Below are 19,563 nucleotides of genomic sequence, written 5' to 3' on the forward strand. Positions count from 1 at the left end.
ACAACCTATAAAAAGCTTTAACAAAAAACTATATTTAAGAAATTTAGTTTAATGTAACCTATGATTCGAAGGGTTGTGATATGTTTTCAATTAGCACCTTAATTAATTTTTAATTATTTTACAAGTATATTTTGGCATTTAAGCATGAGTTAATGTTACAAACCAAATAACACTAATTCAATTTCATAAAAAAATAAAGCTACTTCAATTGAAAATTAATCAAAAATTAAATAAATTTAATTAATAAATATAATAATATTTGTTTCGCTTAAAATAACTACTAACAATTTATTTTAAAATATTACTATCTGTCTAAGTTCCAAAGGCCCGTTCGAAATTTGAGTAAAAATATTAGGCTTGAAAATGGACTTGAATAAAAAAATTAGACTCATTTAAAATATGTATAACTCGAACAAATATAAAACCAATGAACTCCTCGACTATTTACTTAAAAAAGTACCGACATTTTAATTTATAAAAAATTAACCATCTTTTTAAAGAGAAAATATTTTTCATGCATTATTTTTCCAAAAAAAAAATTAAATAAAAGACCTCCAACATAATCTGTGTCAAATTCTAGTATAAATGTAAATTAAAAGTAACATGAATTATTTTATTTTCTTAAGTTAAAATTAATTATATCACTTTTATACAAATACAAGGTAATTTCTTTTTGAAATATATATTTTTTGTAAATAAAATTAGATTATGAGTAAAAGAAATTATGTAAAAATTTATATTTCTTAAAATATTATAAAAGAACCAAATCAGACTTTAGTTGAAATAATAAAGTTGGAAGTTTAAGAAGTATGACATTAAAATATAGTATTTTTTTATTGTTTTCACTAAAAATGCTTTGTAAAATTGAAAATGATGAAAATAATAGTTCTTAACTTTAAAAGAATTGATCTTGATTCAAATTCATATAGAGACACAAAAAATATTTTTTTTCAATACTCTTTTTAATATCAAATCCGGTAACTTGATTCAAATCGATATAAATGTAATTTTTTTAATTTTTTTTATTTTTCATGTTTCTATTACATAAAAATTCGCACAAAAAATGTTTTGTAACACCCCAAAATCTGGCCTAGAAGTTTTGACGGATCTCGGAGGTCACATTGATCACCGAAATGATCTAAAAGCAATTTGCAAAAGAATTGTTTAAAACTCGTTTTGAATACAGTTTGCTAAAACCGAACTAAATTATTTAACAATTTATGGTTCAAAATTGTAATAAGTGGCGTTAAAAATATTCAGAAATAAAAACCACAGTTTCTAAAACTCAATCCAAATAACACTTACGAAAATCCAACGTAAAATTTATACCACGACTCCCATAATTACTTACAGACCAAAACAGTTTAATAAATTAAGAATTGAAGAAAAACTTTATTAGCTTAGGTCAAAACTTATCATGCCGAGACCTCCGGTATGTTGAGTCCAGCTCTAGAATACGAGAGTTCTTGAAATGTTTATTTACTATTGAATTGAATTGAATTATATATGTTTATTTGTCTTTGGATTGCTATAAATGTCAAATGAGCAACTACGAGCAAGAATCGACAGAGTTATGATATTTGAAAGTCTCATACGAACCTTAGGAATAGTATAGGATACAAATGTCATGACATTAGGTGACCAAAATGTGATTACATGTAAGACCATGTCTGGGACATTAGCATCATTAATCAATTTCGTGTAAGACCCTGTCTGGGACAATGGCATCGATATGTGATAACATGTAAGACTATATCTGGGATATGGCATTGTACGAGTTATATGTGATTGTCGAGCATCCTTAACGATTTCGAACGGTTCAACAGGCATAGTCAAGACAAGAATGAAAGTACGATCGAAATAAATATTAGAGGTATGTACAAAACTTATGTGAGAATCGAATGAAAGTGGTGAGTTCGTATTATATCATGTATATGAAATGAAAAAGATTTTTTTATAAGTATATTTCATGCCAAAATGTGTTTATATGGCTATAATAAGGTATGAATTGAATGATATGTAAGATATGAGTTATAGTTGTTTTAATTAAATATACATATGGCACATAGTGTGTGAAACATCGTTATTTGATATTATTTCACATAATTCACTTGGCTAAAGAAAGGTGATAAATATTGAATTGAATATAGTTTTATATATATAATTGCTTATGCAGATGAAAATGTGAATGAATTGATAAGAAGTATTCAAACCATACGTGTTTTGAATGAATAAACTCATGAAAATCTTGATTAACTATGTGCAATCAATTCGAGATAGAATGGTGAAATCATATGAATTATAACATGTTTTGAATAATTGTTTAAAATGCGGTTATTTAATAATATGAGTTTATTACCATATGAGCTTACTAAGTTTTATAGCTTACTTTATTTTCTTTTCCATGTTTTTAGAGTTTCAGAGAAGCTTGCTCGGGTTGGAAGTCGTTAGAGATTTCATCACACTATCTAGCTATGGTTTGGTATTTATAAGCTTTGTGATATTGGTTATATGGCATGTATAGGCTTGAGTCTTTTTTATGAATATTTTGGTGATGTATTTGGTCATTTGGTATATGATGAGTATTTACTTATGAAAAGCATGATTTTAGACTTGATAAGTGAATGGCTAATAGATGATATTTATGAGTCAAGCTTTGTGTGTATTTGATGGTAGCAAAAATACATATTGAAAGAGGTTGTATTGATGAGTATGATATGTACTTTGGTATATGATTGAATAGGTGATTAATGAGGAATGACTCATGCTAGTTTGGTATGTGTTTGAATGTACAAATAGTATTGATTTGAGTTGATGAAATGGATAGAATTGATATTGTAAGTTTGGTGCATGAAATAGCATGGTTTGGCTGCCTATTAATGTATTGAAATGGCATGAAATGTGGTGTTTTAGGTATGCTTGAAAATGGTAAGAAATATGGCTTCAACCAAGCCTATTTTCACTCCACACGGCCAAGCACACGGGCGTGTGACTTAACCGTGTATGACACATGGCCTTGGTACACGGCCGTGTGTCCCTTGGGGTACCCTTTCGAATTAAGTCAGTATACCCTGCAGGTTTGGTGTAACACCCCTTAACCCCAAACCGTCACCGAAACGAGGTTATGAAGCATTACTAGACCTATCGGACAATTTACAATTAATATACAAATAATTATTAAACATAATATAAAATAATCTTAAAGTCCCTTAAATGGACCCTCGAGGCCCAAAATACGAGTTAGGAGTGATTCGGGACTAATTCAGGTGCTCGGGGAATTTTTTATTTTTATTTTATTATTTTATTTTGTTTTATCTTTTTGTGTGAACTCAATATAACCCCTTTATAAATATCTAACATTCCCTGCAATTTTCAAACTGAATACAATTCAAAACACCAAACTTACCAAATTTGTCATACCATTTTATTAAACTTAGTACCAAAACACCAAATATCATTCATTACAACCAAAATTATATAACTTTTTAAAGTGACCATTACAACACCTATGTACATGTCACTTTCATTTAGGAAGAAAACATCACCAATTTTTTTTCTACTAGAGTCAGGATCGTTCATTAAACTATCCAATTAACAATAACAATATAATTTTTTTAGCTATTCTTCAATTTCATTCACATATCATATGTCTTAATTTCAATCACTACATGAACATTAAGTTCGTGCCTTTCATTTCCAATCTCAATTTCAGTCCACAATTCAACTTTCTCACATTTTCAATAGTACAATCAATCAAATTAATTTAACTTTTCCTATTTTGGTTGTTCACCCTACTAACAAACCTGAACTTTGACAGACACACGGATTCCAACCCAAACACACCAATGCGACACATTGTGCCTAAAATGGTACATAGTACCTGATCAGTATACGACACATAAGTGCCTGGAATATGGCACATAAAGTGCCTGATCAGCAAAGCCTAAATTTCGTACTCTTCCAAATCCTATGGCATGCCAACTATATCTGACTTAGCCCGACTAGTTAATATGGTATTCCAATTCTCAATTAAATTTTCACTTTCATACTAAATTTTATATCACTATTCAATTTCAATTTCACATTCAATCAATATACAATTCAATTATACATACAAACTCACCATCCAATCCAATTCTCATTCAACTCAAATATTAATACTCACCTTATGCTCATTTATTAAATATAAAATTTATATAAAACATTTAATAAAAAGTAATTTGAATTATAGTAATACAAGCCCGGATTTATTCGATTACTCCTCGACAACTTTTCCCTTTCCTTTCGATGCTAATGCTTCAGGTTCTTTGCTAGCTACGAAAATTAAAATAATTATACCATTAATTACAACACTAATTATAAGAAATACATATATCACAATTGTACATATAAATATTTTTACATTTGTATATTATCATGACGATCCATTTGTCTTTCTTTTATTTATTTATCATACAAAAATCTTATAATATAATTATTTAATTAATAAATATCTTTAACTTAAATTTTAAGTAAATAAATAATTATAATACAAGTGTATATATATATACATTATTACACTTGTACCATCTTATCACCATACACTTGTCTTAATTTATTTTATTTCATAATATAATAATATTAATAATAATATTTAAATAGAAAACTATAATAATTATTAATAATTATAAAAATAATAAATTAATAACAAAATCTCAAGATTTTATACTCATTAACTGCCTCATTCTAAACAATTAGTCTAATTGCTTATTTAGCTCATTAAGTTTTTCTTAAATCTATAATTAAACTTTCACCTTTTTCGCAGTTACTCTTAATTATGCTAAATTCACCTAATTAAAACTTAATTAAGCTCACTACTAGACTTATAAATATTTCTAATAATTATTTACGAACTTGGTTTACTAAGACGAAGGCCCGATAATAGCCTTTTTTGATGCCCGTTAATTTTGGTTCATTACATTTCTCCCCCTCAATAAATTTCGTCCTTGAAGTTTACCTGAGAAAATATGAGGATATTGTGCTCTCATCATTTCGTAGTGAGCTTAATTAAGTTTTAATTAGGTGAATTTAGCTCAATTCAGAGAAAATAGTAAAAAGGAATACTAGCTCGGGAAATAAAAGAGCTAAGAAATAAACGGGTTCCTCTAGTGAAAGTTTTATGGAGAAATCATAATGTAGAGAAAGCAATCATTTCTTCCGGTTCCCAAGTTGCTTCCTCTACATTATGATTTATCCATAAAACTTTCACTAGAGGAACCCATTTATTTCTTAGCTCTTTTATTTTCCGAGCTAATATTCGTACTGGCTCTTCTTCATAGGATAAATCTTATCTAATTTCAATTTAATCCTTTTTCGTAATTACTCTTAATTAAGCTAAATTCGCCTAATTAAAACTTAATTAAGCTCACTACTAGACTCATAAATATTTCTAATAATTATTTACTAACTTGGTTTACTAAGAAGGATGCCCAATAATGTGTTTTTTCAATGCCCGTAAATTTTGAGTCATTACATTTGGCATGGCCTACACACACGGCGTGTCTACTGGTCGTGTGTGGCACACGGGCTGGCATATGGGCATGTGGTCAGACGTGTAACCCAAGTCAGTAACCCCTCTAGATTTCACACGGCCTAGCACATGGGCATGTCTTCGGTCGTGTGGTGCAAGCCAGTATGTATGCCTTGTTTTTACATGGCCTGTGACACGGGCGTGTTTGGTGGCCATGTGAGGCACACGGCCTGTTCACACGGGCGTGTGACCCTTAAAACCTTGAAAATTTTCTAAGTTTTCCAAAGTTTTCAAATATTACCGGTTTAGTCCTGAATCTCTTTTAAGCATGTTTTAAGGTCTCGTAGAGCCATAAAAGGGTACACTTTTTGATATGACACCTTTAAATGCTCCAAGCAGTGATGGGTTCCATGCCTTGTTCTATCAGAGTCAGTGGGAACATGTTGGTGCTTCGGTTTGTGAGTGGGTCAAAAGGGTTTTTTTATGTGAGCAAATGAATCCGAGTTTAAGTAATACACTCATTATACTTATCTCCAAGATTTAAAACCTAGATAATTTTTTCTCAGCTCCGCCTTATCATCTTTTGCTCTGTCATTTATAAACCAGTTATTAAGGTTATAGCAATCACTTCAAAGTTATATTTCCGAAGATCATCACTCCTGAGTAGGTTGGGTTTGTAGCGGGTGGAAATATCATAGACAATATCATTTTGCTCAAGAGGTTGTTCACTCTATGAGAAGTAAACAGAAGAACAAAATATGGATATTTATCAAAATTAATCTAGAGAAAGCGTAAGACACATATTGGGATTTCATAGATGCTTCACTCCAGGTTACAAGCATCCCCAACTTTCTCCGTAATGTTATTATGTTTGTTATTTCTAGTTCTTCTGTGTAGATTCTTTAGAATAAGGATCCGATTCAAAAATTTAGGCCAGTGAGGGGTGTTTATTAGGGTTGGCCTCTATCCCCTTATCTATTTATTTTGTGTATGGAGTGGTTGGGCCACAGTATCCGTTTAGTTATTGATTCTGGTGATTGGTCACATATACATCTATCACGCACAGGCCAGCCACTGTCTCATAAAGACGAACTGATTCTCTTTGGCCATATGGATAAGCGCCAAGTGAAGATCATTAAAGGCATCCTGGATAATTTTTGTAATTTTTTAGGTCATAAGATTAATATGCAGAAAACCAACATCTTCTTTTCAAAAGGTGTGGATGGTACCTTAGAAAGATGTATAAGTAACATTTTTAGCTATTAGGAAGTACAAAACCTAGGGACTAATCTAGGAGTGTATCTCTTTCACCACAAGGTAACATACAATACCCTATGATTCGTTGTTGATAGAGTGAGAAGTAAGCTTTCAAGTTGGAATGCTAGAAAACTCTTTCTAGCCCATAGGGTCACTTTGGCCCTGTCAGTGTTACTTGTAATCCCAAGCTATTTCATGCAATCTATAATGATCCCTGAAGGTTTGTGCGATGAAATTGAAAAATAGTCAGACAATTCATATGAGGATCCTATAATGAGTTTAAAAAGATGGGTTTAGTAAGCAAGGATCTAGTGTGTCAACCTAGGGATCATGGTGGTCTTGGGCTGAGGCATTTGAGGGACCATAATACTTTTTTTATGATGAAGACTAGTTTTAATATTACAACAAATACCAACGTTCTTTTGGTTCGGGTTCTCAAATCAAAATACAGAGTGCAAAATTGTTTACCAGAATCCCTTTCGAGTGGGCATGGCTACTTCTTATGGTGTTCTCTCGTCAAAGTATGGCCACTTATTCGTGAGAACTTACTTTGGTCAGTTCGTAATGAGGAAGATATTAATTACTGGAAAGATCTTTGGATTCCAAAGATTGGCCTTCTAATCGAGCAGATCCCATATGTTTCCAACTTTGACATGGACTGTTCTCTTAGGGATATGGTTACGGGTGATGGTTCTTGGAATCTTAACTTTTTTCCCCTTTGGTGCATCAAGGAGATCATTGCTAGGATTGTAGGAATTCCACCTCTTCATCCATATGCTGGCTCGGATAGGGTCATGTGGGGGAGTTCTTTAACGGGTTATTTCTCATTGAAAAGCGCTTATGGTAAACTACAGGAGGAAGATTGGTTTGAAAGAATCTATTTGGCAGCTTTCCTTGAAAGTTTCAAGGACCTTAACGGGTTAGATTCTTCATTTGGATTGTTCTAAAATGTCAATTACTCGCGAATGTAGAAAGGGTAAGGCGAGGAATAAGGAGTGTCAACACTTGTATAATTTGTGGGCATGACCTAGAAGAGCTACTGCAGGTCCTTAAAGATTCCCTGTGGCTAGGGAGATTTGGAACAAGCTTATTCCTATTGAAAAACAAGTTCGTTTTTACTCTGGATCCCTTCATGAATGGATCTTTTTGGATGATTTCTTAATGTATATGGAAAAATCACAACAGTTTTGTTTTTCAGGATATCACTTGAAGCACGGAGGAAATCATCAAGGTTTCTTATAGTTGGGCAATGCAATATGCATCCTTTTATAGGTTGCCTTCACAGAGGACACGTAGTTCTCCTACTAGTCCGCACTTGGCACATAATTGGGTGCATTTGAACACAGATGGGTCGATCAAAATTGAGGATGATTTTGCAGCAGTTGGAAGCTTGGTACAAGAATGCAATAGTGAATGGATTTTCAGTTTATACAGATATTTGGGTTGTAATGTGTTGGAGGCTGAACTGTGTGGCATCTTGGATGGGTTGAATCTGTCACTAGATCAGGGTTTCAAGTATATCTTAATTCAAACGGATAGTTGTAAAGTTGTTAACGCTATTCAAGAGGCATTTGTAGGAGATTCCAAGTCCACTCTGATTAGAAGAATCCATCAACTCTTGTCAAAAGTCCTTCATTGGAGCATTCAACATCCCTCGAGATGAGAACAAGTTTGCAGATAGTTTGGTTAAGATGGTTCGTGATAAGAGAACAAGATTGCGCCTTTTGGAAGATCTCCGCTTGAGGGAGTAGCTTAATTTCTTTTGTTTGCTTTTATTTTGTTTCACAAAAAAAAAAACATGTTTTTTTATTTTCATTTTTGTAAAAATGTAGAAAATAAAAATGATTTTTCAGAAATAAAAATAGATAATGAAAAATATTTTTAAAAACTAAAACGAGTTTTTTTTTCAGTTTCCAATTAATTAAAATTTAATTGACATGTTACATTAATTCAATCAAATATTTAAATAATAATATAGATACGGAAATATTAATTGTTTCCCTTAAACAACTCCAGCTAAATTACACTTTATTAAAGAATTATTTTATGTTGAATGTAGTTTTCAAGGTCAATTATTTTTATTATCTATACTAATATAACTATTTTGATTTAATTTGTTGTCATGAGTTAAAAATATCATCTCATAAATTACAAATAAAAATTGATAATTACTTACTTAAAAAATACTATATTTTTTTACAAAAATAATATGTTTTTATTACAAAGGGTAAACCACACTAGTAGTCACCCGACTATTAGTAACTATTTTTTAAGTCACTCAACCATAAAAAGTTACAAAATGGTCAACTAATTATCTGACCTTTTCTGTTTTGGTGACAAGCCGTTTAATATTAATAGAAAGATAACTTGACAGCTTTTAAATTTGACATAATAGCAACTTTAACCGAATTTATACATTGAATCAATCAGTCTTGATTCTAAAAAATTGAACCCTCAACATTTACGCATTATGTAATTGATCTTTTTCTTTTTTTTTTGTTGCTTTACTTTCTTTCTCTTTTTTTTTAACACTGAAGGTTAATTTTAAATGAATGAGAAGCGATGAAATTATTATCTTGAATTTTGGATGTTTCCATTTTTGGTATATTTTCAATCAAAATTAACTGATAAAATTTATTTTTTTTAGCTTTTTAGGTGAAAATGTCACAAAGAAAAGTAATTTTGCAAAAAAAAAAAAAAGAAGATCAAATTACACGACGGGCAAATGTTGGAGGTTAATTTTTTTTTTTTTAGAATCAAAGCTTAATATATACAATATATAACTGTTGAGGGTTAATGTTAATGTTATGCCGCTAGCTATTTAACAACTGGTGACCAGAAAAAGCAAAATTGAATAATCGAGTAACCATTTTATAACTTTCTATAATAAGGTGACCAAAAACGAAACATAGAAATAGTTGAGTGACTGATAGTGTTTCAAAATGTATTATTCTATTAGGACCATGTTAATACAAAAATTCCTTTGATTCACCCCTAATTATTAGTAGTTATTGGTTCATTCCTAACTAAGCATACATTAAATACATGCCATTAACCCCAATTTATTTATTTATTCTTGCATCTGCCCTAATCCAAATGTGATAAACATGAACACTTGTAGGATTATTGTCCAGTTCTGCCTGTATGATCCAACTTTGGATTAAAAAAATTTTGTTTCCATGTCAACTTTACTTAAATTCAAATTAAATAAAAAATTATTTAAATTTAATTATAATATATAAAAATATTTTTATTATTATGTGAACAAAAAAAGAAATTGAAAAATTAAATAAAATTCAACATTCAAAAACCGTAGCATGAACCAACCTAGTTTCTTGACAGTGATCGAATCAAACAGATCATTAGTTCACTGTCCGATTAATTTAATTGATTTATGTTAATTTGATTTAGTTGGTCCGCATTGATTTATGAATTAATTAATTTTGTATCTCTTAATAAATTTTAAATTTAACTAATAGACTAATCCAATCTAATTCGAATAAGATTGTTTACACCGTATTTGCAATGTCATTAAAGAGTATTGTACGATGCTGAAATAGTAAATCCGCCGGCTGAAGCCTCTAGCTTGAAAATGGCCACCTAACTCAGCCGACCTAGCCGGTTGGTAAATTATTCAAAATAGTAGATTTACATATTTTTAAATTATTAATATTTTATGTAAACCATACCTATCGAATTTTAAATAAATTAAAAATTTGATGTTGTTCATTGAATGTTTATAAATTTAATTATTAATTAATTTTTTAAATAATATATCTTTTAAAATTATTTTTTTGGTAAATTGTAAAAATAGTCACTTTTGTTTGCCTCATATTATATTTTAGTCACTTATGTTTGAAACGTTACGTTTTAGTCACTTACATTATCGTTTTGTTACGAAGTGGTCACTCTACTGTTAAGCTCCATTAACTTCCTAACAACGGTCCTACGTGGTAGTCCAAATGGGCTTTAAATGTTAACTTGGATGTCCTACGTGGCAGTCCAAATTAAATTTATTTAATTAAAAATCTATTTTTATCTCAGCAACTGAACATCTAAGTTGGCACTTAAAACCCATTTGGATTACTATGTAGGACTGCCATTAGGGATGTAATGGAGTTTAACGGTAAAGTGATCACTTTGTAACAAAACAATAACATAAAACGTAACATTTCAAACATAAGTGACTAAAATGTAATCTGAGACAAGCAAAAATGACTATTTTTGTAGTTTATCCTAATTTTTAAGTCATTATTCAAATTGTTTGAACATAATTAAAATATATTATTTAATAATTCAATCATAATAAAAAATTAATTTTAATTAAAGCACTATCATATTCAATGCAAAAAATAAATTTGCTTTAATACAAAAAAAAATTATTCAAAATAATTTACTTTGATAATTCGCTAATAAAATGAAGTACTATAATTAATAAAATCAGTTTCTGAATAATGTATTTTAATTATTTTTTAGTTATTTTAAAAATTAAATTCTTCATTATTGAAATTTCATTTAATTTTTAATATAAATAATATTCTTAAAAATATTTAATTATGCTTTAACATAAATATAATTTATAAATAAATAAAAAAACCACTTCACAAACTAATTAGCCAGATAAAAATTAACAAAATCCAAAAACTTATAAAACATATATTAATATTTTATTTTACAACAAATACATCAATTTTCCTCCATTTAAATTCCTCCTCAAAATATAAAAAAAAACCTTTATTATTCTATGATTTATGCATACGTGATTTTTTTTTTACTTTTTTTTGAAAATGTTTTATTTTTTATAATAATTTTTTTACTCGTCATTTTAATTTCAAGTTTAAATTTGTATTAATTATTTTTTATTTTATGTCTAATTATTTTAACACATGTATTAATTAAATTTTTTCATTATATTATTATACTAGTAATCAAATGAAACATTAACACTATATATAATGTAGTCAGCGATAATTTTATTCTAATTTCTATTATAGTTTATTTTCTTTTTAAAAATGATATTTTTAATAATAATACTCTGAAATTGCTATGTTCATCGGTCGCTTAACTCAAATTATCATATCAACCTCAAAGATTTGCTTAATATTTGAGAAAGTTTTAACATAAGTATTAACTTTAAAAAATGAGGTTGAGGAATAAAATTAATCCCATTTAAGATAGTATAAGATTACAATTTTTAAAATCTAAACTCGATCATTTTTCGAGTTAATAATATAATTATTTTTTTTCCTTTATTGCTCTGTAATTTGTATTATACGTGAATTACATATTAAAAAAATGCCAAGAGTAACAGCTATGTATTTTATAGCTTTATAGAAGCATAAGAACGCGGCATACCTTAATGAGGAAGGAGAATTTTTCCCTAGCAAAACGGCCAACCCACCGGTTCAGTACCAGTTCAACATTTTCCCAATGATTCAGCTCCAAAACCTTCTGGAAGTGATCGCCTTCTACACGCAAACGATACCGTTTAGGGATATGGGCCTTCCTGAGTCCACTCACCTGAGTGGAAACCTCGTGCTAGCCCTTGTTGTAGTCGACGAACCCGGATTTATGTTCCTCAAACGCGGTGTCGTTATTGCGTTTCTAGCAAAGGATAAGGGATTTGGAGGTAGTGGAGTGAGTGGAAATTGGCGAGTTGAGAGGGAATTTGATAAGGAGGGGATGGGATAAAGTGGTCATTTAATTAGATACGGAGGTTTTGACGGTTGGAATGTTTGGAAGACCACCGCAAGAGTGGAATGGTCATTCATTGTTTTGCGTTTCGTCATGCTTTTATCCACTAAAATAATGGACTAACCCCTCCTACTACTCCTTCCTAAATTATAAGCTATCGTTATCGTTGTTATTTTCCCTATTATTTTTCTCTTTAGTTTCACTGTATGATTGATCTCTCTTTCTATTTCAATGAATCCATCACATCTATTGTTGTTCTTTTATTCCTCAACGATTTTTTCCTTTGGATATACCCCATTTTTGTAAAATGGGTTTTCTTCCGGACAGAATATATTTAAGGGGAAAATTATCCATTTATGCCATTTAAAAAATAAAAAAAATCTTGGTATATTTTTATTTTGTTGATATCATTATTAGTTTTTTGAGCTCAATATATAATATTTTGAGTGTGCTTATATTAATATAAATAGGACAAAGACTATATAATTCAGATACATATACACAACTTAAGTGTCAGAGCACCACGCATTATAGAGTGGTACTTAAATGATGTAAGATTCTTGCATGCGTCTCAGATACATATACATATACTATAATTTGACCGTTTTGTTCCTCCAAGGTAGAGCTACAACTCAGTTTGTTGTTATCTGTTGAATCTTCGTCCCTTTTTTTCTTCTCTTTTTCTTTTTTTCTCTTAACTCTAGTCACTGTCATTCATGGCCTTCTCTGGCCAATCGTCATTTCCAAATGGCTCCTCTTTTGCTCTTCTCAAGTCTCACTTCAGATTTCCCAATAAGCCTTCAAAATATCAATATTAAAAACTTAAAGCTTTGAACAAGGCTTCAACAGATCTTCGCCGTCCACCGTCTGATCACCACCATATTCCGGCCACAGCTTTTCTTCGACCAACCATGACTCTTAACCACTCCAATCATCGACCTGGCTTGAGCTCTCCAACCCACAAAACCCAAACTGGGTGTGGGTTTCTTCTCTTTTGATTCTCTTCTTTTTTAGTTTTTTTTTTTACTTCCCTCTTTTGATGCAAGCCAATTTGGGATTCTTGCTCTTTTTTTGCTGGTTTGATTTTGGATGCTTGCTATTTGGTATTTTTGTTTTTGCTGATTTTTGTTGTTTTGTCGTCGATTTTGGTTTGAAGCTTCATATCATCGCACAAGCAGAAGCTCCAACTAAACCGATGCCGATGAATGGGTTGTGACGGAATCTCCTTGACATTAGCCCAGTCAACCGTTTTGATGCCAGACTCACCATTTTCGTCGTCGATTTTTAATTTTCACTACTATGGAAAAAAATCATGCCTCGCGATAGTTAAGAGCTTTTCTAGGTATCGTCTGCCAAAACTTTTTCCCCAAATTTTTTTCCCATTCTGGGCCTAATTTTAGGTAAATTCCATTTCAATCTGCCACATCAGCTAATTGCGTTAATTGGGTTTCCAATGTGGCAAGTTAATTGTCCACATCAGCGATCCCATTAAGACAATAATAGAAAATGTTAATAAATGACTGATTTATCAGTTTTTTATAACGTTAATGATTGTTTTGTTATTTTTCTAAAGTTGAGTGACTGAAATAAAATCTATGTAACTGTTTTGTCAGCTACCCCAAAGTTAGTGACTATTTGTGTAATTTACCCAAAATAGAATTTATTGCATCTTTATTTCATTTTTAATAATTTACAATATTAAAATGATAAAAATATATAATTTTATATTATTATCTATTTATTTTTATAATTAAATTTAAGTAAATTTATTTTAAAAAATATTTAATTGAAAATCAGGTTAGGCCGGGTTGAAAACAAAAATAAATTCATTAATACACACAGGAATGGATCGTGGTTGTGGCAGTATACTAGAAATATGAGATGTTGCTCGCTGCTTGAATCTGAATTGTGGCTCATTTTGGACGGTTTGAATCTTCTTCGGATCCAAGGCTTTAGGCGTGTGGAGATTGAGAGCGACAGTGCTGCTGCTGTCCGCATCATATTGGATGAGTCTGCTGCTAAGCAGAGTAGATCGCACAATTCGAGTTCTTTAGAATCGGCAAAGGAAGGTCAAGATACATCACATTGTCCGGGAAGCCAATGCGTTTGGCCTAAGCAGGCTGCTGAATCCACCACCTGCTGCACTGAGGAGCATTCTTTGCAAGGACAGTACAGGGACTGTTGGGGATAGGCTGAAATCACTACCCTCCTTTATATAAACATTCAACCCTTTATTACTCAACACAACACACGTAGATCAATGCCATTAAGTCACCTTAATATTTATTTCAATTCCTTTTATTCTCAACTCATGTTTAGTTGTTCATACAAATGCCCCTGCTTTAAAATTCACAAGCAATATTGGTTTTCCCCTAATTTCTTAACATCACCACCAAAAAGATCAAGAAGTTGCTAAGATCAAGATCAACAAGCTACACAAGTCAGAACAAAATCAACAATATTGAAAATAGACACTAAACCTCACTCTAGTTTCCACAATCTTTTATCACTCTGCAATGGTTATGTACAACTGATTCACATTGCAAGTGATGATCTTTACACAATTTGTGAAACATTTCAGAGCAAGATTGATTTATTAGAGTATATGATAAGATCCATAAATAAGGTGGCAGTGAATATATCTGCAGAAAAGCCCTTACCAACCATTTCCGTAAGAAGTTGTGTTGCCTTTGAAGTATAGCTGTTGCGAAGGAACCCCCGAATCATTACATTATAACAGCAGCTATTAGGCAAACAGTCATTATCTCCCATGCTCCCTAACAACCTGTATGCTTCATCTGGCAATCCCTCTTTACACAGTCTATTAATCATTATACAATATGTGTAAACACTCGGTTTTAAGCCGTTGTCTGAGAGTTGATGAAATAATTCCTTGGCAAATTCGATATGCCCAACTTTGCACAACCCATCAATTAGGATATTATATGGGACAATATCAAGTTCCAACCCACTGTTTCGCATTGCTTGAAAAAGTCTCAATGCCTCTTCGATATGACCTGTTTTGCATAAACCATCCAGCAAAATCAAACAGGTCGCTATATCTGGAACTTGTCCAGAAGCAAGCATCTTTCTAAAAAGTTCACATGCAGTTGAAACTTTCCCTAACTGAAACAGACTCTGCATAAGAGTGCAGTATGTGACAGTATCGGGGATTGGTCCCTTTTGAGATATTTCATGAAAGAGTTCCATTGCTTCGTCTAACCTTTTATCTTTGCAATATCTATTGATCATGGTGCTGTAAGTAACTATATCAGGTGCACAACCCTTCTCAATCATCAAGTTGAAAACTATTCTAGCTTTATCCATTTCATTCCGCAAGCAATGACCATTAACTAATGTATTATACATGACAACATTAGGCTCAATGCCTTGCTTTATCATTGCGTCAACAAAATTCTCAGCTTCAGAGACCATCCCTTCCTTGCAATGCGCATCAACCTATGTATTATACGTGACAACATCAGGCTCAATGCCTTGCTTTCTCATTGTGTCAACGATCTGTACAGCTTTAGAAATCATTCCTTCCTTGCAAAGAGCATCAATCAATAAAGTATATGTGACAATATCAAGTGAAATATTGTTATCAGCCATTTCATTTAAAAGCCTTGTTGCCTCCTCCTGCTGGCCCAAATTACACATACCATGAATTAAGCAAGTGCAAGTAATGATATCTGGTCTAATGCCCTTAACCTTCATTTCAGATAAGAGATTGAGAGCCTCCTGTAACAAACCGTTCTTACAAAGGCAGTCAATGACAGTGCTATATGCTACAATATCGGGTTCATAACCTCTGCTTTCCATCAGCCTCAGAAACCTAACAGCTCTACCAGTATTACCGGTCTTACACAATCCCTTAAGCATTGTACTGTAAACAATCAAATTAGGTTGATAACCTTTTTCAGTCATTTCATCGAACATACGAACGGCCTCAGAAATCTTACTTTGATTACAAAGCCCATTAATCAAAGTTGAAAAAATTACAACATCAGGCTCAACACCTAACTTCAGCATTTTCCCCAAAACAGACAACCCAAAATCAATTCGACCTAATTGACAAAAGCAATTAATCAAGATGCTCATAGAATAACCATCGTGGGAAACTCCCAATAATTCGATCTGTCTATACTTAGAAACAACAATGGCATAATGTTTCATCTTAACAATGGCTCCTAATAATTTATTGAATTCCACAATTGAAGGCTTTGGGTACTTTTCAATCATCTTATTGAACAAACTCAAAGCATGATCAACATTATCGAAGTGGTGGTCTTTTTTTCCCTTTCCTCTAACAGGCATGGACATGGGTTTCTTACTTAGGCATTCGATGTGGGTAGCAATGGTGTTAGACGAAGAAGAAAAAGAGTGGAAATTAGAAAGATGGCTTCCAGCTTAACAACCGAACGAAGAATAAAAGAAGAAGGAAGCTTACCCATATCTTGAAAGCAGAAATGGCAGCGGCAGTAGCAGAAGAAGTGTAAAGTTTGGGTTGCGAAGTGGTGTTGAGGGAAAGGGTTGGGAGCGTAATTTGGGTTTTTTTATTTTTTAATGTGAATAATATTTAATAAAAAAATTAAACTTTATTTTTAAATGCAATCTTCAATTATTATTAACTTATAAATCTTCCTTTTAAATTTAATAAAATTACTATTTACTTTAATAAAATTTATTAAATTTAAATTTAAATTTAAATTTTTAGACTAACTTGAAAAAATATACTAAGATTACAATACAATTAAAACTTAAATCTATAAAATACTCTATTTTTATAATTTATATTTTGTCGATGCATCTATGAGCGAGCAAAACTTGATTTCGAGTTAATTAAATCGAGTTATTCAATTTTTTCGAGTCAACTAGAATAAGTAATTCGAGTTTAAGTCGATTTGAATTTTACAATTCAAATAAGTTTGTAGCGACCTAAAAGCTTGGCGCGGGCGCTAATCGAATTGATTGTTGAAAATTTAAAAATAGTATCTTGATTTTATTTGAAAAGGGAGTTACCACCGATCTTTTTTTCTAGATGTGATCGGACACCTATTAAATTCTTTTTTTAAAAGATAAATTCTTTTTAAAATTCTTTAAAAGAGTCAATTTTAGGTTCACGTTAAAAAAATCAGAGAAAATTAGGGTTCGGGAGTCGGTTACACGCGAGGAAGGTATTAGCACCCTCGCGACGCCCAAAATTGGTATCTCGTTAATCGCGCATTGTCATAATTTTCAAAAATACAAGTTAAATTTAATATTTAATCGTGATCTGATTGAAACATGAATTTTTTTAAAACACGAGAATTTTGAAGCACAAAAATTTTTGAAACACGAAAATTTTTTAAAATACAAAAATTTAAAAAATTTGTGAAACACGAGAATTTTTTGAAAACATGAAAATTTGAAACACGAGAAATTTTTTTGAAACACAAGAATTTTTGAAAACATGAAAATTTTTGAAACACGATTCTTTTTTTAAAAACGTACCGTATTTAACATGAATCGAGGATATTCACCTAATATAGCGATGAACTCGACGATTAGTGTCAAACCGATTCAATTTAATATTTAATCGTGATCCTATTAAAACACGAGAAAATTTTAATAAAAAAACACAAGAATTTTTGAATATTTTCGATTTTTAAAAGGGCGTATCGTGTTTAACACAAACCGGTGATATTCACCCAACATAGCGATGAAATCAACGATTTAATGTTAAATCGATTCGTTGTCTTATTTATTGAAATTAATTAAATTAAAATTGAATTAAATTAAAAGTATAAATACAAAAATATAAAAATGCATAAAAGTACCAATAATATTTAAAACAGAATAGCATAAAAATATATGCATCAAATTAAAAATGAAATAAACGAAATTACCGAAAATATTCAAAAATATGAGCTTAGTCGAACGGATTACGCAAATTGAACCCTTTTTACTCCTTTTTCCCCTTTTTCTTTTCTTCTTCTTTTTTCCTTTTTTTTTCTGCAGGGTTGGGCTTTGGTGGGCTGGCCTGCTCGCTGCTTGCAGGGCTGCTGCTGGTGCTGGGCTGCTGCAACCGGGCCTGCTTCACTGCTATTGGGCTGCACTGGTCTGGGCTTGGGACTGCTGGAGCTGGCCTGCTGGACAGGCTGGGGAGTTAGGCTGTGGCCTGCTGTTGGGCCTGCTTTGTTTTTTTTTCTGCTGCAGGCCTGCTGTTTTGGGGCCGCAGGAGCGCGGGTCGGGTCGCGGGTTGGTGGGTCGGGTTAAAGTTTCGGGCCGGGTCGGGTCAACCGATTTTTCTATTTTTTCTTTTTCTTTCCCTTTTCTTTCTTTTTTTCTTTCTTTTTTCTTCTTTCTTTCTTCTCTTCTTCTTCTTTCCCTTCGACCTTGCTCTTCCTCGCCGTCGCCGCTTCCTCCGCCTGGTGCGACGATCGCCGGTGTCTCCTCTTCTCTTCTTCTTTCTTCTTCTCTTCTTTTCCCTCTTCTTTTTATGGTTTTGATTGCTGTTTTTTTTTTCTTTTTTTTTTGCTTGTTGCTTTGCTTGTTTGAGTTGTAGGTGTTGACGACGGTGGTGTTGCGGCGGTGGGCACAGTGGCGCTGGTGCGACGGCAGTGGGCCGCTGCTGTTTTGATTTTGTTTATTTTTTTTTTGCTTCTATTTATTTTTTTTTGGTTGCTATCCCTCCCCTGCTCTCTTTCATTTTTTCTTCTTTTAATCTTACCAAATTTGTCTTTTTTTCTGTCTTCAGGTAGCAGGTAGGAGTGTGCAAAATTCGGGTAAAATCGAAAAAATTCGGTTAACCGACCAAATTCAGTTAATCGGTCGGTTAACCGAATTTTTTCGGTCGGGAGTCGGTTAATTATTTTTTTATTTTACGGTTAACGGTTAATTCGGTTCGAAACCGGTCGGTTAACCGAATTTTTTCGGTTAACTGAAAAAATTAATAAATAAAATTATAATATATAAATAGGCCCACTATTCACCTAAACCCAATCCAAACCCAAGTATTCAATCCAACCCAATTACCCAACTCAATTACCCAACCCAACCCAACCCAATCATAAAAATTACAAATTATTTAATAAATTAAAATAAAATTCTAAAACTAAAAC

At 31.8% G+C, this 19,563-nt stretch overlaps 2 protein-coding genes across 2 annotated transcripts; both read right to left on the reverse strand.

Moving 5' to 3' along the window:
• Positions 1 to 14,742: 14,742 nt before the first annotated feature.
• On the reverse strand, positions 14,743 to 17,011 carry LOC107903599 (pentatricopeptide repeat-containing protein At1g62930, chloroplastic-like). The gene has a single exon (XM_016829694.2). The coding sequence runs from the start codon at positions 15,893 to 15,895 to the stop codon at positions 15,038 to 15,040; it is 858 nt and encodes a 285-aa protein (XP_016685183.2). The 5' UTR covers positions 15,896 to 17,011; the 3' UTR covers positions 14,743 to 15,037.
• LOC121202879 (pentatricopeptide repeat-containing protein At1g62910-like) lies at positions 15,920 to 16,783 on the reverse strand. Its single transcript, XM_041092783.1, has one exon. It carries the CDS (start codon positions 16,781 to 16,783, stop codon positions 15,920 to 15,922), a length of 864 nt encoding a protein of 287 aa, XP_040948717.1.
• Positions 17,012 to 19,563: the final 2,552 nt, after the last annotated feature.

The sequence above is a fragment of the Gossypium hirsutum genome, chromosome D05, assembly GCF_007990345.1.
Source record: "Gossypium hirsutum isolate 1008001.06 chromosome D05, Gossypium_hirsutum_v2.1, whole genome shotgun sequence".
Taxonomy (NCBI): Eukaryota; Viridiplantae; Streptophyta; class Magnoliopsida; order Malvales; family Malvaceae; genus Gossypium; species Gossypium hirsutum.